The sequence below is a fragment of the Macaca fascicularis genome, chromosome 1 (genome assembly GCF_037993035.2).
Source record: "Macaca fascicularis isolate 582-1 chromosome 1, T2T-MFA8v1.1".
Lineage (NCBI taxonomy): Eukaryota > Metazoa > Chordata > Mammalia > Primates > Cercopithecidae > Macaca > Macaca fascicularis.
This window is the reverse complement of record NC_088375.1, coordinates 224,648,482-224,673,589: the sequence shown is the minus strand read 5'-3', so window position 1 is coordinate 224,673,589 and position 25,108 is coordinate 224,648,482. Positions and strand designations below refer to the sequence as shown.

Below are 25,108 nucleotides of genomic sequence, written 5' to 3'. Positions count from 1 at the left end.
AGGCGGGTGAATCACAAGGTCAAAAGATCAAGACCATCCTTGCCAACGTGGTGAAACCCCGTCTGTACTAAAAATACAAAAATTAGCTGGGCATGGTGGCGGTCACCTGTAGTCCCAGCTACTCAGGAGGCTGAGGCAGGAGAATCGCTTGAACTTGGGAGGGGGAGCTTGCAGTGAGCCGAGATCGTGCCACTGCACTCTAGCCTGGGTGACAGAGTGAGGCTCCATCTCAAAAAAAAAAAAAAAAAAAAGGAAGTCACTGTAAACTGAACGAGTTCAAGGGCACTCCTAAACCTATTTATGCTGCCTTCCCCTCCTCACTCAACTGACACCAGCCCTCACCCAAGGTGAGTTTCTCAGTGGTCTCTTTCTTGCTCTTCTTGCCTCTATTCAGATACTCTCCCCAGGCGCTTTATGAGCCCTGTACTCAGGATATTGTGATGTTCCTTGTTGTGATGTTGTGCAACCAGAACTACATCCGAAACCCGTATTTGGTGGCCAAACTGGTAGAAGTCATGTTTATGACCAACCCTGCTGTTCAGCCACGAACCCAGAAGTTTTTTGAAATGATTGAGAACCATCCTCTCTCCACCAAGTTGTTGGTACCTTCCCTGATGAAGTTTTATACAGGTAGGTTGCTGGAACACACATGGCCTGCCATGTGCTACACTTAGGCAAGGTCATCTAAAGCTAGTGGACGACGTTGCTCTAAGTCTGTTACCTAATATCCTGCTACCTCTGTGTATAACCTACTAACCTGTGACCTGCAGAGGATGTACTTTTGGTTCGTCTTGCCCTGAGTACTTGGGAATAGGACAACCATTTCACCTACTGGTCTCTGATGATTCAGCAGGAACCATTGAAAGTCAGATGATTAACACCAAGACCCAGCTGGTATCAACAGTACAAGTTGGTAGTGTTATCTGAATGGAATTATCTGGTTCATTTTACCTTTGAACTTAAAGTATTTGTTTTTTAACACTATCCTATAACCCAGTTTCCAAACTGTGGGTATAACAGGGAGCTTGTTAAAAATGCATATTCTTGGGCCAGGTATGGTGGCTGACTCCTGTAATCCCAGCACTTTGGGAGGCCGAGGCAGGCGGATCACAAGGTCAGGAGTTCAAGACCAGCCTGGCCAGTATGGTGAAACCCTGTCTCTACTAAAAATACAAAAAAAAATTAGCCAGGTGTGGTGGCAGGCACCTGTAGTCCCAGGGAGGTTGAGTGAGGGGAATCGCTTGAACCTGGGAGGCGGAGGTTGCAGTGAGCCGAATTCCTGCCACTGTACTCCAGCCTGAGCGAGCTAATGAGACTCCGTCTCAAAAAAACAAACAAACCACTTTTCACCTGTCAAATTTATTTCTTAAGTTGAAAGTTCCTGGTGCAAATATGGTTGTAGAGAAGTAAGCTAACCTGCAAAAAACCTGCTTAATCTACCCTATACCAGTGTGCAGATTTCGTGCTATGAAGCTCCCATGAGAATGTAAATTTAAAGCCTTTCTTTTTTTTTTTTTTTTGTTTTGTTTTGTTTTGTTTTGTTTTTGTTGAGACAGAGTCTCGCTTTGTCGCCCAGACTGGAGTGCAGTGGCCGGATCTCAGCTCACTGCAAGCTCCGCCTCCCGGGTTCACGCCATTCTCCTGCCTCAGCCTCCCGAGTAGCTGGGACTACAGACGCCCGCCACCTCGCCCGGCTAGGTTTTTGTATTTTTTAGTAGAGACGGGGTTTCACCGTGTTAGCTAGGATGGTCTCGATCTCCTGACCTTGTGATCCGCCCGTCTCGGCCTCCCAAAGTGCTGGGATTACAGGCTTGAGCCACCGCGCCCGGCCCAATTTAAAGCCTTTCTAAAAGGCAGTTTAGCAGCCCACACCAAGAGCCTTAAAAATGCTTTTACAGCCAGGCGCGGTGGCTCACGCCTGTAATCCCAGCACGTTGGCAGGTGGATGACCTGAGGTCGGGAATTTGAGATCAGCCTGGCCAACATGGAGAAACCCCATCTCTACTAAAAATACAAAAATTAGCTGGGCGTGGTGGCGGCACCTGTCTTCCCAGCTACTCAGGAGGCTGAGGCACGAGAATCGCTTGAACCTAGGAGGCAGAGGTTGCAGTGAGCCGAGATCATGCCAGTGCGCTCCAGCCTAGGAGACAGGGCGAGACTCTGTCTCAGAAAAAAAAAAAAAAAATATATATATATATATATATATATAGGAAGACTGAAGCAGCAAAAAAAAAGAGCACTGGGGTAACAGATAAAAGGTGCAAGAAGTAGCCATCCTTTACATCTCTTATCCCTCAGTCTGGGGACCCAAGGGAAGAGCCTGGGGATCTCACAACCCAGCTGCCCTGATGAGGGCTTGGACAGAGCTAGGACCCAGTCCTCTGTGGAAGGCCCTTGGCCAGTTGGTGCTGGTGTCTCGGGGGGTGTGCACGGTTGCTAGCTCCGGGGGTGTGAGACAAAGCTGAAAATTGGAACCAACTGCTACTACTGACAGTAAGTACAAGGTCCTAAGTCCCTTGTTTCTCCTTCAGTTTTCCAGTTCTCCTGCAGCACCTCCTATTGGCAACCCTAGAGAGGGCAGGCTACCAAAGGAAAGATTCTGCAGTGCCAGCCCCAGAATCACAAAGCCAACTGCAAAGAGTGCATGTGGGCCACGCACGGAGGCTCCAGCAAATAATCCCAGCACTTTAGGAGGGCAAGGTGGGAGGATCGCTTGAGCCCAGGAGTTGTAGACCAGCCTGGGCAACATGACGAGACCCCATCTCTGTGAAAAATTTAAAAATTAGATGCCTGTTGTCGCAGCTACTAAGGAGGCTGAGGTGGGAGGAAGGCTTGAGCCCAGGAGTTAAAGGCTGCAGTGAGCTGTGATCTTGCCACTGCATTCCAGCCTGGGAAACAGAGCAAGACCCTGTCTCTAAAAAAATAAATAAATAAAATAAAAAGACTGGGTTTCGGCCGGGCACGGTAGCTCACACTTATAATCCCAGCACTTTGGGAGGCCAAGGCCGGGGGATCGCCTGAGGTCAGGAGTTTGAGACCAGTCTAGCCAACATGGTGAATCCTAGTATCTGCTAAAAATAAAAAGTTAGGCCAGGCACGGTGGTTCACGCCTGTAATCCCAGCATTTTGGGCGACTGACGTGGGCGAATCACAAGGTCAAGAGATTGAGACAATCCTCGCCAACATGGTGAAACCCCATCTCTACTAAAAATACAAAAATTAGGCCTGGCGTGGTGGCTCACGCTGTAATACACCCAGCACTTTCGGAGGCCGAGGCGGGCGAATCACCTGAGCTCGGGATTTCGAAACCAGCCTGACCAACGTGGTGAAACCCTGTCTCTACTAAAAATACAAAATTAGCCTGGCATGGTGGCACATGCCTATAATCCCAGCTACTCGGGAGGCTGAGGCAGGAGAATCACTTGAACCCACGAGGCAGAGGTTGTGGTGAGCCAAGACTGAGCCATTGTAATCCAGCCTGGGCAACAAGAGCGAAACTCCATCCTAAAAGCAAAAATTAGCTGGACGTGGTGGCGCACACCTGTAGTCCCAGCTACTCGGGAGGCTGAGGCAGGAGAATCTCTTGAACCTGGGAGGCGGAGGTTGCAGTGAGCCGAGATCGCGCCACTGCACTTCAGCCTGGTGACAGAGCAAGACTTCATCTCAAAAAAAAAAAAAATTAGCCGGGTGTGGTGGTGCATACGTGTAATCCCAGCAACTTGGGAAGCTGAGGCAGGAGAATCACTTGAACCTGGGAGGCGGAGGTTGCAGTTAGCTGAGATCTAAAAAAATAAAAGAGTGGGTTTGGAGCTATGGTACAACAGCTGACTAGCTATACTGTGACATAAGAATTTAATTTCTAGAAATTTATTCTGTGGAAATAATTATGAGCATTTGTAAGTGATGTTCTCCATAACATTATTTATAATGTAGTGTAGTGAAAACAATAAAAACAACTGGCTGGGCTTGGTGGCTCAATCCTGTAATCCCAGCACTTTGGGAGGCCAAGGTGGGTAGATCACTTGAGGTCAGGAGTTCAAGACTAGCCTGGCCAACATGATAAAACCCCGTTTCTACTAAAAATACAAAAATTAGTTGGGTATGGTGGCGCGCACCTGTAATCCCAGCGGAGGTTGCAGTGAGCTGAGATGGCACCACTGCACTCCAGCCTGGGCAACAGAGTGAGACTACGTCTCGGAAAAAGAAAAAAAATCATGACTGAAATTTCTGCCAGTTATAGATACAAAGTTGTATGTTATCCATAAAGTGGACCTATATGAGTCATAAAAAATAATGTGTTATTTATGTTAAGTGGTTTAGCAACAAAAAGTCAAGAAAATGAAACACTGTGTTCACATTTATATTAGAAAAAAGTAAAAAAGAAAAGAAAAAAAGGCCGGGCTTGGTGGCTCTCATCTGTAAAATCCCAGCACTTTGGGAGGCTGAGGCAGGAGGATCACCTGAGGTCAGGAGTTGGAGGCTTAGCCTGGCCAAAATGGTGAAACTCTGTCTCTACTAAAAGTACAAAAAAATTTAGCCAGTCATAGTGGTGCACACCTGTAGTCCCAACTTCTCTGGAGTCTGAGGCAGAAGAATCGCTTGAATCAGGGAGGAAGAGGTTGCAGTGAGCCACGATCGTGCCATTGCACTCCAGCCTGGGTGACAAGAGCAAATCTCCATCTCAAAAAAAAAAAAAAAAGAATGTAGGGAAGGACATATACCAAAATATTAACAGTGCATTGGTTATTTTTGAATGATAGCATTATAAATAGTTTTTATTTTTATTTTATTATCTGAACTTCTTAATTTTTCTACAGTAAACGTGTGTTGTTAGTAGTAAAGATAAAATAATTTTAGTTAAATTTATTTTGTTGTCAGTGTTCTGGGCCTGTCAGTGTGGCTTCAGGATAAAGAGAGAATGAGAGAGAGAGAGAGAGAGAGAGAGTGTGTGTGTGTGTGTGTGTGTGTGTGTACACACAACAGAACTGGGCCTGTTGCCTATGAGACCAGTGCTGGGCCTAGTGGAGGCCTGCTGGGAATGTTCCAGAAGGTGATGGGTGGGGGTTGTTCTCTCTTTCATCTTTGCCATGTGTGCCCTCTGGCCTGGACCACCTCTGTAGTCATGGATGGATGACATCTGTACTAATAATAGCCACCACTCATTGAATGCTTACTAATCCTTTCACTTAATCCCCACAGCAGCCCTAAAGATAGTACTATAAATACCTCCACTTTACAAATGAGGAAACTGAAGCTTAAAAGGGTCAAGAAGCTTGCTGAAGGTCAGTGGCTAGCAAGTGGCAGCAACCTCGCAGATGCCCTTTAGCACAGGTGCCCCTGACTACTACAGCCACTAAGGGACTGGTGTGAGGGTACCCCCGAGGGAGGAATCACAGACATAGTCCCCAGTGCTCATTGCCTCCATGTGAAGACCTGGCCGATTAGGTCCTGGTCCCGGAGCAGATGGGACTCTCAGATATAAATTAGAGTTGCCACACATAAAATCAGTATGTGGAACAAGCTCCTCTTACACCACACAGATAGTATTTTAGCTTAGAAAATGCTCAAGTTAGGCTGGGCGCGGTGGCTCACACCTGTAATCCTAGCACTTTGGGAGTCTGAGATGGGTGAATCACTTGACGCCAGGAGTTAAAGACCAGCCTGGCCAACATGGTGAAACCCTGTCTCTACTAAAAATACAAAAGATTATCTGGGTGTGGTGGCGGGGACCTGTAATGCCAGCTACTTGGGAGGCTAAGGCAGGGGAATTGCTTGAACCAGGACCTGGGAGGTGGAGGTTGCAGTGAGCCAAGATCTTGCCACTGTACTCCAGCCTGGGCTACAGAGACTCCATCTCAAAAAAAAAGAAAGAAAGAAAGAAGGCAGCAAGAATACCTGGGTGGGGAGAGAGAGGTTCCACACAAGTCGAGTCCACTTACGGCCTTCTGGAACCAGGACCTGGGAATTAGAACTTGGGCTGGTATGATTTTGATGGAACAGTACAAGTAAATAAGAAGAAAAAAAATGTTGGGAGAAATGTATATTGTTTCATTTTCTTTTCTTTTCTTTTCTTTTTTTTTTTTTTTTTTGAGGTAGGGTCTTGCTCTGTCATCCACGCTAGAGTGCAGTGGCACAATTACAGCTCCATGCACTCTTGACCTCCCGGGCTCAAGTGATCCTCCTATCTCAGCCTCCCAAGCGGCTGGGACTACAGGCATGTGCCACCACACCTGGCTAATTTTTGTGGTTTTTGTAGAGACGGGGTTTCACCATGTTCACCAGGCTGGTCCCAAACTCCTGAGCTCAAGTGATCTGCCCACCTGGGCCTCCCAAAGTGCTGGAAATACAGATGTGGGGCCCTGCTGAGATACATATTGTTACATAATAAATTAACAATGTTTACTGAGTCTCTACTATATTCAGAATTTGATGCAGATATTAGGGGCATTTTAGATGATATGAGGCATTGAGTTGGTCCTCCAGTATCTTCCTCTTGTAGGCTGTCCTTATGTCAGCATGCCACACTGTAGCTCACACTTTTATACAATTAATAAATGACATTTAGTTTATTTTAAGGAAAGGTTGACTTAATGAGTATACATAAGTACTTTCAGATCTTAATATGATAGGTGTTAATTATCTTATTCTTTTATTTTTAAATAGCTGTTTTCTTTTTTGGTCACACACACAAAAATATGTTCTTTGGAAAATATAGAAAATATCAAAGACAAGCTATAGTGGCTCACACCTGTAATCTCAGTACTTTGGAAGGACGAGGTGGGAGGATCACTTGAGGCCAGGAATTTGGAATCAACCTGGGCAACATAGACCCCATCTGTAAAAAAATAAAAATGAAAAAAAATGTTTTTGAGACGGAGTCTTGCTCTGTCGCCCAGGCTGGAGTGCAGTGGCATGACCTTGGCTCACTGCATCCTCTGTATCTGGATCTCTGTATCTGGATTCAAGCAATTCTCCTGCCTCACCCTCCCGAGTAGCTGGAATTATAGGCACACACCACCATGCCCAGCTAGTTTTTGTATTTTTATCAATAGTAAAGGCGTGGTTTTGCTATGTTGGCCAGGCTGGTTTTGAACTCCTGGCCTCAAGTGATCTGCCTGCCTCAGCCTCCCAAAGTGCTGGGATTATAGGCGTGAGCCACCACACCTGGCCATAAAAAATAAGCCGGGCGTGGTGGATGCACCTCCAGTCCCACCTACTTGGGAAGCTGAGGTGGGAGATCACTTGAACCTGAGAGGTTGAGGCTGTAGTGAGCCATTATCACACCACTGCACTTCACCCTGGGCGACAGAGCAAGACCCTGTCTCCTAAAAAATAATAATAAAATAATCGGGCATGGTGGCTCACGCCTGTAATCCCAGCACTTTGGGAGGCCAAGGTGAGAGGATCATGAGGCCAAGAGATGAGACCATCCTGGCCAATATGGTGAAACCCCATCTCTATTAAAAATACAAAAATTAGTTGGGCATGGTGGCTTACGCCTATAGTCCCAGCTACTCAGGAGGCTGAGAGGAGAATTGCTTGAACCCAGAGGCAGAGGTTGCAGTAAGCTGAGATTGCGCCACTGCACTCCAGCCTGGCAACAGCGAGACTCTGTCTCAAAAAAAAAAAATAATAATAAATTAAAATTTGTCATGAATTCTGAAATTTCTCAGCCTAAGCTTTTGCCATTTGGACAAACAAGTTTGATTTTCATCCCTCTTTAGTAGGTATAGGGATGGTAGACACATTGGTTTTTTTTCAACACCAAAAATGGTCAATAGATAGACACATTTAAGAAGTACGTGGCCCTCAGTAAAATTAAACCTAACTTTTTATCTGCTGAAGGATGTCCATTTGAGGTGCCATAGATTTTCTGTAAATTAATGACTTAAAATTAGGTGGGGGAGTATGATAATTCAGCTTTTGGTCGTTGGTAAGTTGACGCTGTCCTAATGATGGGAGTTTTCCTAGCCCCGTTCCTTTCGGTGGTGTGTCGTTGTCAAATCTTCATTGTGAAACTTTTGTCTCTAAAAGCAGCTTATCATTTCTGTCCTGCCTTACATGCAGAGGTGCAAAATTTCACCGGCTCTCTGATGTTGCAGATTTACATTCACTATCATTGTTGGGGCAATAACTGGATTTGGAAAGTAAGAAAGTACATATCCCTCAGTCCCTTTGTCTTTCTTCTTTAGATGTTGAGCATACCGGAGCCACCAGCGAGTTTTATGACAAGTTCACAATTCGCTATCACATTAGCACCATTTTTAAAAGCCTTTGGCAAAACATAGCTCACCATGGCACCTTTATGGAGGAGTTCAAGTGAGTATGGGGCCCCTCGTGTCACAACTTGCTTTCTTGCAAATCGCAGGTAGGATTGCAGCTTAAAAGCTGGCACAGCTGGGTTCTGGTGGACTGTTTGCTTGGTGGTCTCAGACTCCTTTTGAGTTTACCACAAGGTGCCACTAAATGTGGGCAGGATTTTTAAAATGGCTTTGCTTGCAAGATATTGCTGAATTTTAGATTTGTCAAGATACCTTGGGGGTGGTACACAAGCAAAGATCCTATAGGGCAGAGAGTGGTGGCTCACGCCTGTAATCCCAGCACTTTGGGAAGGGCAGAGGAGGGCGGATCACTTGAGGTCAGGAGTTCAAGACCAGCCTGGCCAACATGGTGAAACCTCATCTCTATTAAAAATACAAAATATTAGCTGAGTGTGGTGGCACACGCCTGTTATGCCAGCTACTTGGGAAGCTGAGGCAGGAGAATTGCTTGAACCCGGGAGGCAGAGGTTGCAGTGAGCTAAGATTGTGCCAGTGCTCTCCAGCCTGGGCCACAGAGCGAGACTCCGTCTCAGGAAAAGAAAAAAAAAAAAAGGCCGGGCGCGGTGGCTCAAGCCTGTAATCCCAGCACTTTGGGAGGCTGAGACGGGCGGATCATGAGGTCAGGAGATTGAGACCATCCTGGCTAACACGGTGAAACCCCATCTCTACTAAAAATACAAAAAACTAGCCAGGCGAGGTGGTGGGCGCCTGTACTCCCAGCTACTCGGGAGGCTGAGGCAGGAGAATGGCGTAAACCCGGGAGGCGGAGCTTGCAGTGAGCTGAGATCCGGCCACTGCACTCCAGCCTGGGCGACAGAGCGAGACTCCGTCTCAAAAAAAAAAAAAAAAAAGAAAGAAAAGAAAAGATCCTATGAATATGCTGAGATGTTGGGTTAAGTGTTTTTTTGGTGTTTCTATGATGACAGTGTTAAATGAAGTTGTCAAAATGAGTGAAATGAAATCTTAGTTCTTGAACGTTGGAAGGACTTTAGATTTTGCAACAATTAGGTCAGAGCTGTCATTTAAAGTATCATTCTTTGTAGTAAGGCCCTAAACCTTAATTAAAGACTTTTCATGTACCTACCTGAAATCTGAGTGACTGCTTAAACCTGGACATTAGTAATCCCATCTAAATTATCTGTCAGTGTCTAAAAACAAAAGGGAGATGAAGATGCTGAACTCTTGGATTATTCTTCAAAAATTTTATCCTATCTAAGGGCCAGGCGCGGTGGCTCATGCCTGTAATCCCAGCACCCAGGCTGAGGCGGGCGGATCACGAGGTCAGGAGATCGAGACCATCCTGGCTAACACAGTGAAACCCCGTCTCTACTAAAAATATAAAAAATTAGCCGGGCGTGGTAGCAGGCGCCAGTAGTCCCAGCTACTTGGGAGGCTGAGGCAGGAGAATGGCATGAACCCGGGAGGTAGAGCTTGCAGTGAGCCAAGATCACGCCATTACACTCCAGCCTGGGTGACAGAGCAAGACTCTTTCTGAAAAAAATAAATAAGTAAATAAATAAATAATAATTTTATCCCATTTCTTGGATCTTTTGCAACCCATGTTAGATCTTTGATCAAATCTAGCTATACTTGTTAACCGAATTACTAGTCAATAATATACATATTACCAGTGGAATAACTATTTGCTAGATAGATTTCTGTGGAGCAAACTCTTTAACTTTTTGTTTCCATAAACTGCTCTTATGGTCAGAATTGTGTTCCAGCTAAAGCCTGGCACAAGCTTAGGACACGAGGCAGGCCCATGGCTTGGTCTCTGAATGGTGCTGATTGGAGCACTTGTCCTGAACTTACCATGTTCCTGAGATTGAGGCCTCCTGTCCCTGTTCACAGGAACTTCTCTTCCCCAGGCATGGGCTTACCACCCCCCAAGTGCACAGTTGTAGACCCTGAAGTGTAGCTTCTTTTTTCTCTACGAATCTGGCAGCTCCAGAGTCTAACAGAGGTAGGCCAAGCTATTTCAGTTCACCGACAAGTTCTCGTTATAACACGATTTGCAGAACAGTTCCTTAGATTGGAAGCTTCTGGTTCTAAAGTAAGTTAATATCCCACTTTATCAATATTACAGGTTCCAATTTTTCTTCAGTGCGTCAGTCTTTGTGATAAGGAATAACTATATCAGTAGTTATCTGTTATATGTGGTTAATTATTTGCTTTTTCTTGGTATATTGGTGAGTATGTGCGTATTTCCTGTTCTAGTCTGGAGAACGTGTTTTCTCTCCTTAAAAACACTGAGGGAGTGAACTGGGTAAGCTAGGTAAGCTAGGTAAGCTAGGTAAGCCTGCTCTGGGAAGCGGGGTGGGGGAGTCAGCATTTGCTGGTTTTCCATGGTGTGACTATTTCCTCCATTGACCAATTTAAGGTGCCAGGGGAATCTGGTTATAAAATTCTGGAATATTTAGCACTTGACTGTCATCAATCATGCAAGGTGGCTCCAAACACCACTGGAATGAGCTTATCATAAACAATTTAAAAGAATAACAAAAATCCAGGCCACGTGCAGTGGCTCATCTCTGTAATCCCAACACTTTGGGAGGCTGAGGTGGGAAGAACGCTTGAGCCCAGGAGTTTGAGACCAGCCCTGGCACCATAACAAGTCCCTGTCTCTACAAAAAATACAAAAGTTAGCTGGGCGTGGTGGCGTGTGTCTGTAGTTCCAGCTACTTAGGAGGCTGAAGCAGGAAGATTGCTTGAGCCCTGGAGGTCGAGGATACAGTGAGCTGTGATCGTGCCACTGCATTCCAGGCTGGGCGACAGAGCAAGACCCTGTCTCAAAAAGAAACAAGATTAACAAAATCTAAAGAGAAGCTTGGTAGTCCTTGAATTCCACAGTGCCTGACTTGTGCCAGGGTAGGCAGGCTTTTAGGGTGAGATAGTTGCAGTGTGGGTAGAGGCGCCTGTTCCCTGGGATTTGCAGTGGCGTTTTGCTTCAGGGAGATGTATGACCATGCACAATATAATTGCCTTTCCAGCTCCGGGAAGCAGTTTGTTCGCTATATAAACATGTTGATAAACGACACGACGTTTTTGCTTGATGAAAGTCTGGAGTCTCTGAAGCGAATCCATGAAGTGCAGGAAGAGATGAAGAACAAAGAACAGTGGGACCAGTTGCCCCGGGTGAGGACGTGGTCCAGAGGCTTGGACAGCTTTGCAGGCCATCTGCCTCCGGACACGGGCAGAGCTGCTTTGGGGCTGCATTTGTGGGTCTGATGATATGCGATCTGACTTGCTGGGATTTTCCTTCCATGAAATCATATTGCAGGGTTGGAATAGGAAAAATCTGAAACACCTTATCTGGAGCTAAGAAATGGGTTGAGAAGTCTTTGAAAATGTACACTGAAAACTTTCTCTGCCTTTTTAATTTTAAAGGACTTTTTTGGAGAAGAGCTTTTATTGTCTGAATATATTAAGATTCATGAACATAATTAGGAAAGAAATCTCTAGAATTATGTCTGCTGGACAAGAATTTGATTTGTTCCTATGGGCTTCTCTAGGCAACTGTGTGAATCACTCAGGATCCTGGTGGGGTGTTTTTTTTCCTTTCAGTTGATCTTGGGTTTTATATTCAGTTATTAATAGAACAGAGGCCTGGCTTGCCAGGTTCCATGGAAAACACGTGCTGTGCCGGTGCCAGTGCTCTTTCCTGACGTGCGTAGCAGCAGCTGAGATACATCCTTGGTTGCTTATGAGGCCCTTGACAGTTGCTGGTGACTTCTTAGATTGGCTTAGGTTTATTGATTCTGTTCTTGGAATTGTCAGGCTCAGAATCAGAACTGATTTCCATAAGGGGTTCTCATGTCAAAGTGGGGAGGACTGCTTTTTCTTCACTTTCTCTTTTCTTTTCCTTTCTTTTTTTTTTTTTTTTTTCTGAGACCGAGTTTCACTCTTGTTGCCCAGGCAGGAGTGCAGTGGTGCGATCTCGGCTCACTGCAGTCCCAGCTTCTCCAGTTCAAGCGATTCTCCCGCCTCAGCCTCCCGAATAGCTGGGATTACAGGTGCCTGCCACCAAGCCCAGCTAATTTTTGTATTTTGTTTGTTTGTTTATTTGGTTTTGAGATGGAGTCTAGCTCTCTCACCCATGCTGGAGTGCAGTGGTGCGATCTCGGCTCACTGCAACCTCTGCTTCCCAGGTACAAGCGATTCTCCTGCCTCAGCTTTCCAAGTAGCTGGGACTACAGGCGCCTGCCACCACACCTGGCTAATTTTTTGTATTTTTAGTTTCACCATGTTAGCCAGGATGGTCTCGATCTCCTGACCTCATGATCCGCCCTCCTCAGCCTCCCAAAGTGCTGGGATTACAGGCGTGAGCCATTGCGCCCGGCCAGCTTTTGTATTTTTAGTAGAGACGGGGTTTCATCATGTTGGCCAGGCCAGTCTTGAACTCCTAACCTCAGGTGATCCATCTGCCTCAGCCTCCCAAAGTGCTAGGACTACAGGCGTGAGTCACCATGCCCAGCCATTTTTTTTTTCTTTTTTAATTTCAACTTTTATTTTAGATTCAGGGAATGGGGTACATGTGCAGATTTGTTATGTGGGTATATCATGTGATGCTGAGGTTTTATGATTCAACCTGTCGCCCAGGGAGTGAGCATAATACCTAATAGGTAGTTTTTCAACCCTTGCTCCTCCCTCACTCCCCTGTCTCCAGTGTCTATTGTTCCCATCTCTGTCCATGTGTTTAGCTCCCATTTATACCTGCTTTTCTTATGTATTAAAGTTCTACCCATTCTCTGAGTAAGGTCCTATCCAAATACTCACTCAGGTTTGTCTTCGCCAATCAGCATAGCTGAAAATTCTCACGTTTCTTCTTACTTCTGTAACACCCACTTTATACCATTCACAGTGCTTGGTATGCCCAGCTTATATTTTATTTACTTATTTGTTTTTTATTATTATTAATAAATAGAGACAGAGTCTTGATCTGTTGCCTTGGCTGGAGTGCAGTGGCAGGATCATAGCACACCACAGCCTCAACCTCCTGGGCTCAAGTGGTCCTCCTGCCTCAGCCTCCCAAATAGCTGGATCTAAAAGCATGCACCCCCACGCTTGGCTAATTTAAAAAAATTTTTTTTTTTGGCCAGGCGCGGTGGCTCAAGCCTGTAATCCCAGCACTTTGGGAGGCCGAGACGGGCGGATCACGAGGTCAGGAGATCGAGACCATCCTGGCTAACCCAGTGAAACCCTGTCTCTACTAAAAAAATACAAAAAACTAGCCGGGCGAGGCGGCGGGCGCCTCTAGTCCCAGCTACTCGGGAGGCTTAGGCAGGAGAATGGCGTGAACCCGGGAGGCGGAGCTTGCAGTGAGCTGAGATCCGGCCACTGCACTCCAACCTGGGCGACAGAGTGAGACCCCGTCTCAAAAAAAAAAAAAAAAAAAATTTTTTTTACAGAGACAAGTTCTCACATGCTTCAGCAGCACGTATACTAACATTGGAAAAATACAGAGAAGATTACCATGGCCCCTGCTTGAGGATGACATGCAAATTCATAAAGTGTCCCATCCTTTAAAAATAAATATTAGGCCGGGCGCGGTGGCTCATGCCTATAATCCCAGCACTTTGGGAGGCCAAGGCAGGTGGATCACAAGGTCAAGAGATCAAGACCATTCTGGCCAACATGGTGAAAGCCCGTCTCTACTAAAAATACAAAAATTAGCTGGACGTGGTGGCACACACCTGTAGTCCCAGCTATTCAGGAGGCTGAGGCAGAAGAACTGCTTGAACCCAGGAGGTGGAGGTTGCAGTAAGCCAAGATCGTGCCACTGCACTCCAGCCTGGGTGACAGAGCAAGACTCCGTCTCAAATAAATAAATATTAAAATATAATATTTTAATATTTTTGATATTTAATTGCTAGTTTTCCCAAGCTGGTCATATCTTTTATTTACTTATTATTTTGATTATTTTTTTTTTTTTTTTTTTTTTTTTTTTTTTTTTTTTGAGACGGAGTCTCGCTCTGTCTCCCAGGCTGGAGTGCAGTGGCCGGATCTCAGCTCACTGCAAGCTCCGCCTCCCGGGTTTAGGCCATTCTCCTGTCTCAGCCTCCTGAGTAGCTGGGACTACAGGCGCCCGCCACCTCGCCCGGCTAGTTTTTTGTATTTTTTAGTAGAGACGGGGTTTCACCGTGTTAGCCAGGATGGTCTCGATCTCCTGACCTAGTGATCCGCCCGTCTCGGCCTCCCAAAGTGCTGGGATTACAGGCTTGAGCCACCGCGCCCGGCCTATTTTGATTATTAAATTGTTATTTTTTATTTTGTTTTGTTTTGTTTTATTTTTTGAGAGAGTCTTACTCTGTCACCCAGGCTGGAGTGCAGTGGCACGATCTTGGCTCAATTTCTGCCTGCTGGGATTACAGGCATGCACCACCACACCTGGCTAATTTTTGTATTTTTAGTAGAGATGGGGTTTTGCCATGTTGACCAGGCTGGTCTTGAACTCCTGGCCTCAAGCGATCCACCGACCTCAGCCTCCCAAAGTGTGGGGATTACAGACATGAGCCACCGTGCCTGGCCTTATTATTATTTTTTTTTAATAGAAACAGAGTCTTGGGCCGGGCGCGGTGGCTCACGCCTGTAATCCCAGCACTTTGGGAGGCCGAGGCGGGCGGATCACAAGGTCAGGAGATCGAGACCATCCTGGCTAACACTGTGACACCCCGTCTCTACTAAAAATGCAAAAAATTAGCCGGGCGAGGCGGCGGGCGCCTGTAGTCCCAGCTACTCGGGAGGCTGAGGCAGGAGAATGGCGTGAACCCGGGAGGCGGAGCTTGCAGTGAGCCGAGATCGCGCCACTGCACTCCAGCCTGGGCGACTAAGCGAGACTCTGTCTCAAAAAAAAAAAAAAAAGAAACAGAGTCTTGACTGGGCACAGTGGCTCATACCTGTAATCTCAGCACTTTGGGAGGCCGAGGCCGGCAGATCACCTAAGGTCAGGAGTTTGAGACCAACCTGGCCAACATGGCAAAACCCAGTGTCTACTAAAAATACAAAAATTAGCCAAGCATGGTGGCGGGCGCCTGTAATCCCAGCTACTTGGGAGGCTGAGGTGGGAGAATCACTTGAACCCAGGAAGTGGAGGTTAGAGTGAGCTGATACCATGCCACTACATTTCACATTTCAGCCTGGGCGACAGTGCGAGACGCTGTCTCAAAAAAAAAAAAAAAAAAAAGAAGGGAAGAAGGAGAGTCTTGCTCTGTCGCCCAGGCTGGAGTGCAATGGCAGATCTTAGCTCACTACAGCCTACAACCTCCTGGCTTCAGGCAGTCCTCCCACCTCAGCCTCCCAAAATGCTGGGATTATAGTTGTGAGCCACCATGGCCGGCCAGTGTATATTTTAGATGTTGGAATGCAGGTCTATAGCACAGTCGTAGTCAATACTTAATAGCATTTGTTTATGAGCCAACTGAACAAATAATACTGATTTTTCCTCTGTTACTGGATGAAAAAGGCACAAATAGTTCCAGCAATTGCTATTTCAGAAATAATTTTTATTTGGCTTTGAAGTCACTTTCTCCCTCCCACTACCCTGGCTGTTCCTGCTCATCTCCTGACGTCTGTGCTTGGTGAGCTCCGGCACTCGACCCTCAGGCTTCAATTTCTTTCCCACTAGTGCTCTCTAGGTTAGTGTTTCTCAGCGAGGGCACTAGTTGGAATTTTGAGCCTAGTGGAATTTGGTATAATAATAACTCATGATGAGAAACCATCCCATATATTGCAGGACATACAGAATCTCTATTTCGTGCCATTTAATGCCAGGGATGTACCCTCCTACCCCCAGCCATCAGGCAACGAGAAACACTCCCACGCATAACCCGATGTCCCCTGGTGAAAATCACTGCTTGGTGAGCTCAGGTATTCCAAGGCGTTAAATACCTGTATTCTAGAGACTCCAGAATGGATCTCCCCAGCTCAGATTTCACCTGACTACAGGCTTGTAGACCAAGTATTTGTCTACAAGTGTCTACAGGTGTCTCAAACTCACCACATCCAAAACAGAACCTTGATGTTGTCCACATCTCCTGCCTGAGTCTGCCCAATCTCAGTAAATTGCGCCTTCGTTCTACCAGCTGCTCAGGCTCAATGCTTTGGAGTTGCTCTTGATTTCTCTGCGTCTCTCAGCAAATGCCTCTAGGCTCTGTCTTAAAGTATGTCCATTATCTAACCTCTTCTCACCACCTCCAGACCATTGGCATCTCTTACCTGGATTATTGCAGTAGCCCACTGCTTGGTCTTCAACCTCCACTCTTGAGCATGTCCATATCAGGGATGGTGTTAAAAATCTCAGTCTGGGCCGGACGCGGTGGCTCAAGCCTCTAATCCCAGCACTTTGGGAGGCCGAGACGGGTGGATCACAAGGTCAGGAGATCGAGACCATCCTGGCTAACATGGTGAAACCCCGTCTTTACTAAAAAATACAAAAAAACTAGTCGGGCAAGGTGGCGGGCGCCTGTAGTCCCAGCTACTCAGGAGGCTGAGGCAGGAGAATGGCGTAAACCCGGGAGGCAGAGCTTGCAGTGAGCCGAGATCACGCCACTGCATTCCAGCCTGGGGAATAGAACAAGACTCTGTCTCAAAAAAAAAAAAAAAGAAAAAAAAAATCAGTCTGATCAATATCGCCACTCAGCTCAGCCATTCTGGGCATCCCTTCTCACTCAGAGCCAAATCCCATGATGAGAGCAGCCTACAGCACTCAGCAGGACCTGGCACCACAATGTGTTTCTGCTCTCAGCTTCGGACAGTCTCTCCTCCACTCACTCTACCCCAGCCAGACTCACCTCCTGGCCCTTGCACTGACACGTGAGGGCCTTTGCACCTGCTCTTCCCCCTACCTGGAATGCTCTTCCCCCCAGATTTTCCTGACTCCTTCAGATACGCACTCCCTCAGGGAGACCTTCCCTGACCACCCTTTCCAGAGTAGCATTCCCTGACCCCTGACCCTGCTTCATTTTTCCTCATCACTGTCAGACTTACTGTATCTGTTAGGGTATTCGTTTCTATGAAGCCATCCTCCCTAATGGAATCTAGGGTTGGGAGCCTTATTATTCTATCTCCAGTACCCAAAGGCTGAGGAAAGGCCTGTTGAGACACCCAGGTACACATTTAGGTAGTTCACGCCTGGCTGTTCTTGTGTCTTTCCTGGCGCTGCCTTTCTTTCAGTGGACTCATTCTTGGCCAGGGAACGGCAGGCCCCCCAGTATCCCTGCAGAATGTCCATCAAGCAGACTGGAGCACTTACCCAGAGGGCACTCACTAGCCAGCTTCAGCTACTCCAGCTGTGTTCCTTTCCCAACAAGAAAAGGCCTCCGAACAGATGTAAGAATTGAGGCTTTTCCTGGTGGGTCTGTGTTTGATCCGTTTCAGAGCCTGCAGTGCAGTACCTGATTGTATCCATTTCAGAGCCTGCAGTGCAGTACCTGATTGTATCCATGAGTCAAACAGCTCTTATCATCTCCTCCCCAGTCCATGGCAGAGTTGAAGGAGGAGACTGCGCCAGAGGCAAGCATGCTGACAGTTCTGTGGTGTGACAGCCTCACAGTGTGGAAAGACAAAATTTAAAAAGCTTAGTAGTACACAGACACTTACAGAGGCAGAGAGGCAGACCCCATAGGCCTCAATACTGTAGCACACTGCATCTCATAGTTTTAAAATAATGAAGACTGGCTGAGCATGGTGGCTCACACCTGTAATCCCAGCACTCTGGGAAGCCTAGGTGGGCAGATCACTTGAGGTCAGGAGTTTGAGACCAGCCTGACCAACATAGTGAAACCCCATCTCTACTAAAAATACAAAAATGAGAACAGTCGCAGTGGCTCACGCCTGTAATCCCAACACTTTGGGAGGCCGAGGTGGATGGATCACCTGAGGTCAGGAGTTCATGACCAGCCTGGTCAACATGGCAAAAAACCCAATCTTTACCAAAAATACAAAAATTAGCCAAGCATGGTAGCATGCACCTGTAATCCCAGCTACTCAGGAGGCTGAGGCAGGAGAATGGCTTGAACCCGGGAGGCGGAGATTGCAGTGAGCCAAGATCTTACCACTGCACTCCAGCCTGGGCAACAGAGTGAGACCCTGTCTCAAGATAGATAGATAAATAAATAAATAAATAAATAACAACAACAACAAAGGATTAGCCAGGCATGGTGGTGCACTCCTGTAATCCCAGCTACCTGGAAGGCTGAGGCATGAGAATCACTTGAACCCGGGAGGCAGAGGTTACAGTGAGCCAAGACTGTGCCACTGCACTCCAGCCTGGGTGACAGAGCAAGACTCTATCTCCAAAATAATAATAATAATAATAATAGAAGGCCGAGTACCGTGGCTTACGCCTGTAATCCCAACACTTCAGGAGGGAGATCACCTGACATGCGGGGAGTTCGAGACCAACCTGACCAACATGGAGAAACCCCATCTCTACTAAAAATATAAAATTAGCCGGGCACGGTGACATGTTCCTGTAGTCCCAGCTACTCGGGAAGCTGAGGCAGGAGAATTGCTTGAACCTGGGAGGCGAAGGTTGTGGTGAGCCGAGATTGCGCCATTGCACCCCAGCTTGGGCAACAAGAGCGAAACTCCATCTCAACAAATAATAATGATGATGACTAAGTAAAAGTTATTATTAAGGGAAATAAACTGCCCTTAGTACCATGATGTGTGTCAGATACTATATTCGATTCTCTTATTTCATCCTGCATAGAAGTTGATGGTGACTTTCTTTTTTTGAGACGGAGTCTGGCTCTGTCACCAGGCTGGAATGCAGCGGCGTGATCTCAGCTCACTGCAGCCTCCGCCTCCTGGGTTCAAGCAATTCTCCTGCCTCAGCCTCCTGAGTAGCTGGGACTACAGCTGTGAGCCACCATCCCCAGCTAATTTTTGTATTTTTAGTAGAGATGGGGGTTTCACCATGTTGGCCAGGATGGTCTTGATCTCTTGACCTTGTGATCCGCCCACCTTGGCTTCGCAAAGTGCTGGGATTACATGCATGAGCCACCGCACCCGGTAGATGGTGACTTCTTTTATCATTGAGGAAGCAGAGGCTCATGGGAGGTAAATAAGGCACCAACGTCACCTGGCTGGAAGTCTCAAAGAGCTCCGAGGCTGAAAGGATGAAACTTCAGTTATCTGGGATGAAACTTCAGTTACCTGGGAAATTTGCTGTGGTGGGCGGTTCCATCATTCCCTAAGCATGTTGGATTTATCGCGCACTTTCCAGTTATGCGCTTGGCGCTTTGCTGAGCTGATGACCAGGACCGAGCCTTACTTGGCGATTGTTCGATGTGTCCTAGGATCAGCAGCAGGCCCGTCAGTCTCAGCTTGCTCAGGATGAGCGCGTGTCCCGCTCTTACCTCGCCCTGGCCACCGAAACTGTGGACATGTTCCACATCCTCACAAAGCAGGTCCAGAAGCCCTTCCTCAGACCGGTGAGTAGAAACCAGGGGCTCTGTTTGGTGGTTTGGACTCCACATTCAGACTCTCTCACTTATAACTTCAGCAGTTGTTGAAGTCCTGGAAATTTTAGTATCATAGTCACCAATAAGTGAAATTCTGTTACTGATTTTGTTCCCAGTTATGCTAGTTGATACCAGACTCTGTTGATGGACTGAAGAGTAGATGTCTGATGTCACCATACAGTCTACAGCCACTTCCAAATGCCTTAGTGCACTTTCTGCTTAGATAGTACATTGGATTATTCATGTTGATGTCATGACATATTTTTACCATTATTGATTCCTATATTTTATTTATAGAAAAAGCATAAGGTAACAGCCGGTGACAATGGAAGGATATTAAGTAGAATCATTGAGACTGTGTAAGATCTTTGGCTCTCTCAGTTGTACCTTTGTTACACTCAGGAAGCCAAAGGTTAATGAGAGCCAGCCATCACTAAGGTTTATGGTGGATTGCAAATAGTCAAAATGTTTGTCCTCAACTAACGAGACCTGGTTCCTGTTACTAAAATTGAAACTGAGCAGCATCACTGAAGATCTCTGCCCTGCTTCAACCACACCCACCACAAAGTTGAGAAGTTTTGTGGTGTGGCCAGGACAAGTATAGTGAGAAAGGCAAGATGGGGGATCTAAGATTTGGTAGCCATTTGCCTGTGTGGAGACATGTTTACTTTGCAATGGAATATAATATACTTACTGTGTATTTCCCCTGATTTTCTGTATTTGCTCTTACCTCCATTATGTGACTCCTGTCGTCTCCAGCAGAGGCACTATTGCCACTCCCTGTCCTGGGGGCAACTCTTTTCCACTCTTTCCACTTTCCACCTCATGTCTCTTCATAAACAGATTTCAGTTCAAGACCCATGGAACACGAAACAAAACAGCGCACTGCCCAGACACTGGCCTCCCTTCAAGGTTTGCAGAATTCTGTGAAAGCCAGATAGCAAATAGTTGATTAATTCCTCTTTAACAAGGTCAACACCCACCTGTTTTGTAGACTTGTTGGGAAGATTAAGCGAAAACACACATAGAAGTACCTGGCCTAAGGCTGGCACGGTGGCTCATGCCTGTAATCCCAGCACTTTGGGAGGCCAAGAAGGGTGGATCACCTGAGGTCAGGAGTTCGAGACCAGCCTGGCCAACATGGCAAAACCCCATCTTTACTAAAAATACAAAAATTAGCCAGGCATGGTGGGGCGTGCCTATAATCCCAGCTGCTTGGGAGGCTGAGGCAGGATAATCACTTGAACCCAGGAGACCCAGGTTGCAGTGAGCCAAGATCACGCCACTCCAACCTGGGTAACAGAGCAAGATTCTTCTCAAAAATAAATAAATAGGCCGGGCATGGTGGCTCAAGCCTGTAATCCCAACACTTTGGGAGGCCGAGACGGGCAGATCACAAGGTCAGGAGATTGAGACCATCCTGGCTAACACGGTGAAACCCCATCTCTACTAAAAAATACAAAAAACTAGCCAGGCGAGGTGGCGGGCACCTGTAGTCCCAGCTACTCGGGAGGCTGAGGCAGGAGAATGGCGTAAACCCGGGAGGCAGAGCTTGCAGTGAGCTGAGATCCAGCCACTGCACTCCAGCCTGGGCAACAGAGTGAGACTCCTTCTCAAAAATAAATAAATAAATAAATAAATAAATTTATTCATTTTAAACCTGCTCATAGACCTGAGCCATCTGTACACCGTAGCCCTGTTCTTTTGGCTCCAGCCTTATGCCTGTGCCTGCTGTGATATTTTCATTTCTTTTGCTGCACTGTTTACTATCTGGCCTTCGCAGACAAAGTATAAAGGCATTTCACTTTGCAAACCTTTAAGGTTTGCATTTTCACCTTCTTCACTGACTAGCTCAGATCTCTCCTACTTCAAACAAAATGACCAACTCTGTCCTATTATGACTCCTTTATTTTACAACTTTTCAACAGTGAAATACAGGAGTACTCTGTGCAAAAGCAAATTCTTGAAAAGCTAAGTATATGTCGAATTTGAATAAATCCAGTTATTACATTTCATGAAAACCTTGTGACTAAAAGGAACGCTTTCATGACTCCCTTTTATGGCCAGTGTTTAATGCTCTCTAAGCCACATCTTCCTGTTTCAGGTTTGCTTAAAACCATTCATGCCCAACCGTAGTGAGTACTGAGTCACCTTGTGAGATTCCTGCATAGATTATTATTATTTTCCAGGTGTTTCATTTAAGTTTACTCTGTCTCATTGACTGGATTTAAAACTATTCAAGACATAACTTCTATCTTCTTTCTTTGCTTTACTTTGTTATCTGTATCTGATAAGTACATAAGAATGGCACAGACTGAACTGCCAGGGGCTTTTAACATTTAAGGGGAAAAAGGTTGATGAAATATTGGCTGGAAGAACTGACTCAAAACTTTTTTGGCTCAGATAATGGTAAGATTTGTATAATTTTTTTTTTTTTTTTTTTTTTTTTGAGACGGAGTCTCGCTCTGTCGCCCAGGCTGGAGTGCAGTGGCGCAATCTCGGCTCACTGCAAGCTGCGCCTCCCGGGTTCACGCCATTCTCCTGCCTCAGCCTCCCGAGTAGCTGGGACTACAGGTGCCCGCCACTGCGCCCGGCTAATTTTTTCCATTTTTAGTAGAGACGGGGTTTCACCATGGTCTCAATCTCCTGACCTTGTGATCCGCCCGCCTCGGCCTCCCAAAGTGCTGGGATTACAAGCGTGAGCCACCGCGCCCGGCCAGATTTGTATAATTTTCTCTCTTTTACTTGTTTCTCAATGAATTTGGAGTGATACTTTTTTAAATTAAAAGCATAAATTTAAAGAAAAGTTTGGCTTCTGTTGGTATTTATAAATAAATATTTCATCAGCTTGCACCATTCCATTAAGTATTAGAATTATCAGATTGGAAATGGGGAGTAAAGTTGGAATATAATGTTGTCTTTCTTCAGCTTGTGATACACAGCACCTGTACGGATTCTTTGAAGACTAATCCAACCAATTCCTGTTCCTCCACTGAAATGGGAGGTTTTGGTCCTTTTCACTTGTCTCAACAGCATGAATTGTCCTATTATCCTGTGATTTCCTAGGAACTTGGACCCCGATTGGCTGCAATGCTGAACTTTAATCTTCAGCAACTCTGTGGCCCCAAGTGCCGTGACCTGAAAGTTGAAAACCCTGAGAAATACGGCTTTGAACCAAAGAAGCTGTTGGACCAACTGACAGATATTTACTTACAGCTGGACTGTGCCCGGTTCGCGAAAGCCATTGCTGACGATCAGGTCAGTGAGTTGAGTTGGTCTCTCTGTGAGTTTACTGGCGGATTTGAAGATAATAACCACAGTGGCCAGGGAACTTGTCTGGTATCAGTGAAGATGAATGGGTTGTTTTCCTCTGAGTGTGAAGAGTAGATTTGGGCTGGGTGCGGTGGCTCAGGCCTATAATCCCAACACTCTGGGAGGCCAAGGCAGGAGGATTGCTTGAGGCCAGACTGCAGTGAGCCATGATTGCACCACCACACTCCAGAATGGACGAGAGAGTGAGATCCTGTCTCAAAAACGCAGTGGCTTATACCTGTAGTCCCAACACTTTGGGAGGTCGAGGCGGGCAGATCACGAGGTCAGGAGTTCAAGACCAGCCTGGCCAACATGGTGAAACCCCATCTCTACTAAAGATACAAAAAATTACCCGGGTGTGGTGGTGCACGCCTGTAATCTCAGCTACTCGGGAGGCTGAGGCAGGAGAATCGCTTGAACCCAGGAGGCAGAGGTTTCAGTGAGCCGAGATTGTGCCACTGCACTCCAGCCTGGGCAACAGGGCGAGACTCTGTCTCAAATAAGTCAGTAAAAAACAAAAGTAAAGAGCAGATTTGGTGCTCTGATCCCTTTCCAGTTGAGTTCTTTTTTTTTTTTTTTTTTTTTTTTTGAGACGGAGTCTCGCTCTGTCACCCAGGCTGGAGTGCGGTGGCCGGATCTCTGCTCACTGCAAGCTCCGCCTCCTGGGTTTACGCCATTCTCCTGGCTCAGCCTCCCGAGTAGCTGGGACTACAGGCGCTCGCCACCTTGCCCGGCTAGTTTTTTGTACTTTTTAGTAGAGACGGGGTTTCACCGTGTTAGCCAGGATGGTCTCGATCTCCTGACCTCGTGATCCGCCCGTCTCGGCCTCCCAAAGTGCTGGGATTACAGGCTTGAGCCACCGCGCCCGGCCTCCAGTTGAGTTCTTACCCCATCTTTGTAAGGGCCTTCTTGACAAATCTGTTACATTTCTGAAAAGAGCCCGATTTCTCAAGGGATCAGAATCTTCCTCCCTACTCTCCTGCTAGAGTGCTGTTATTTTGGGGGTTGTCCGGATTGAAAACCTCGTGTGGTTGTCTTTACATTCTTCCCTCTCCTGTATTCCGTGGCTCTCCTGTGAGCAGATCTGTCTGTGTGTGCTTCATTTCCACAGCCACCAATTTAGGCTAAGCTGTCCCTGTGTGATCTTCTAGTCATCTCATAAAGTTTAGGCTGGCCCCGTCCATGGTCCGTTCTGCCTCGTTTTCAAGGTCCTCACAGCTAGTGTCTATTAACTGTACACCGCATTTCACCCCCTTTTCATATCTCTACCCATTTAGTCCTCACAAAATTCTTTGATGTAGGTTCTATTAAAGTCTTTGTTTTAAAGTGAGGAAAGAGGCACAGAGAGGTTAAATAGCTTGCTCAAGGTCAGAGAGTTAGTGTGGGACAGAGGCATGATTGATGTCCAGGCAGCCTGGCCTTGAACCCATATCCTCAGTCTCTGCTGTCCACTTAAAAAGCCCACAAAGAACCACGCTTGTTTCTTTGTCTCTGTCTTTGTTACCCAAATATTATTCATAGCTCAGGTTAATCATCAGTAGGCGTTCTAGAAGGTTCTTTACCCATATCTCATCCAAAGGAATAATGTTACAATAGAAGCATTGTAGGTACTTTTTTTTAGTGACAGCTTTATGGAGCTATAACTCACATATTTAGGTGCTTTCTCATGTAGCAGGGGAAGTGGTCTTAACAAAGGATTTGCAGTGGAAAAAAAATACATAGTCATGTGCTGTTTCTGTCAATGATGGACCACAAAGACCAGGTGGCGCCATCATATTATAATACCGTATTTTCACTGTACCTTTTCTATGTTTAGAATACTCACCATTGTGTTACAACTGCCGACAGGATTCAGTACAGTCCCACACTGTACAGGTTTGTAGCCCAGGAGCAATAGGCTGTACCATAGAGCCTCGACGTGGTGTAGGCCACGCCATCTAGGTTTGTGTAAGTAAATTCTATGATGTTTACACAACAACGAAATCGCCTAACAAGACATTTCTCAGAGCG

The 25,108-nt window shown here is 46.4% G+C and overlaps 1 protein-coding gene, 1 long non-coding RNA gene and 1 other non-coding gene across 9 annotated transcripts in view; 2 read left to right on the top strand and 1 right to left on the bottom strand.

Annotated features, from left to right (window-relative positions):
* UBE4B (ubiquitination factor E4B) overlaps positions 1 to 25,108 on the top strand; it is a 147,655-nt gene that overhangs the window by 114,764 nt on the left and 7,783 nt on the right. For all 7 annotated transcript variants that reach the window (XM_074020888.1, XM_074020866.1, XM_074020878.1 and 4 more), the window contains 5 exons: positions 395 to 630; positions 8,193 to 8,319; positions 11,312 to 11,456; positions 19,622 to 19,756; positions 22,853 to 23,044. In XM_074020888.1, the coding sequence (XP_073876989.1) occupies positions 395 to 630; positions 8,193 to 8,319; positions 11,312 to 11,456; positions 19,622 to 19,756; positions 22,853 to 23,044 (835 nt within the window). The remainder of the gene's footprint in view (positions 1 to 394; positions 631 to 8,192; positions 8,320 to 11,311; positions 11,457 to 19,621; positions 19,757 to 22,852; positions 23,045 to 25,108) is intronic.
* Positions 1,027 to 2,185, bottom strand: LOC141408867 (uncharacterized). The gene is made up of 2 exons (XR_012426334.1): positions 1,843 to 2,185; positions 1,027 to 1,499 (listed from the first exon to the last, which is right to left on the bottom strand). It is a non-coding gene; the product is annotated as an uncharacterized lncRNA (long non-coding RNA).
* Positions 13,744 to 13,846, top strand: LOC123570892 (U6 spliceosomal RNA). The gene has a single exon (XR_006695109.1). It is a non-coding gene; the product is annotated as a U6 spliceosomal RNA (small nuclear RNA).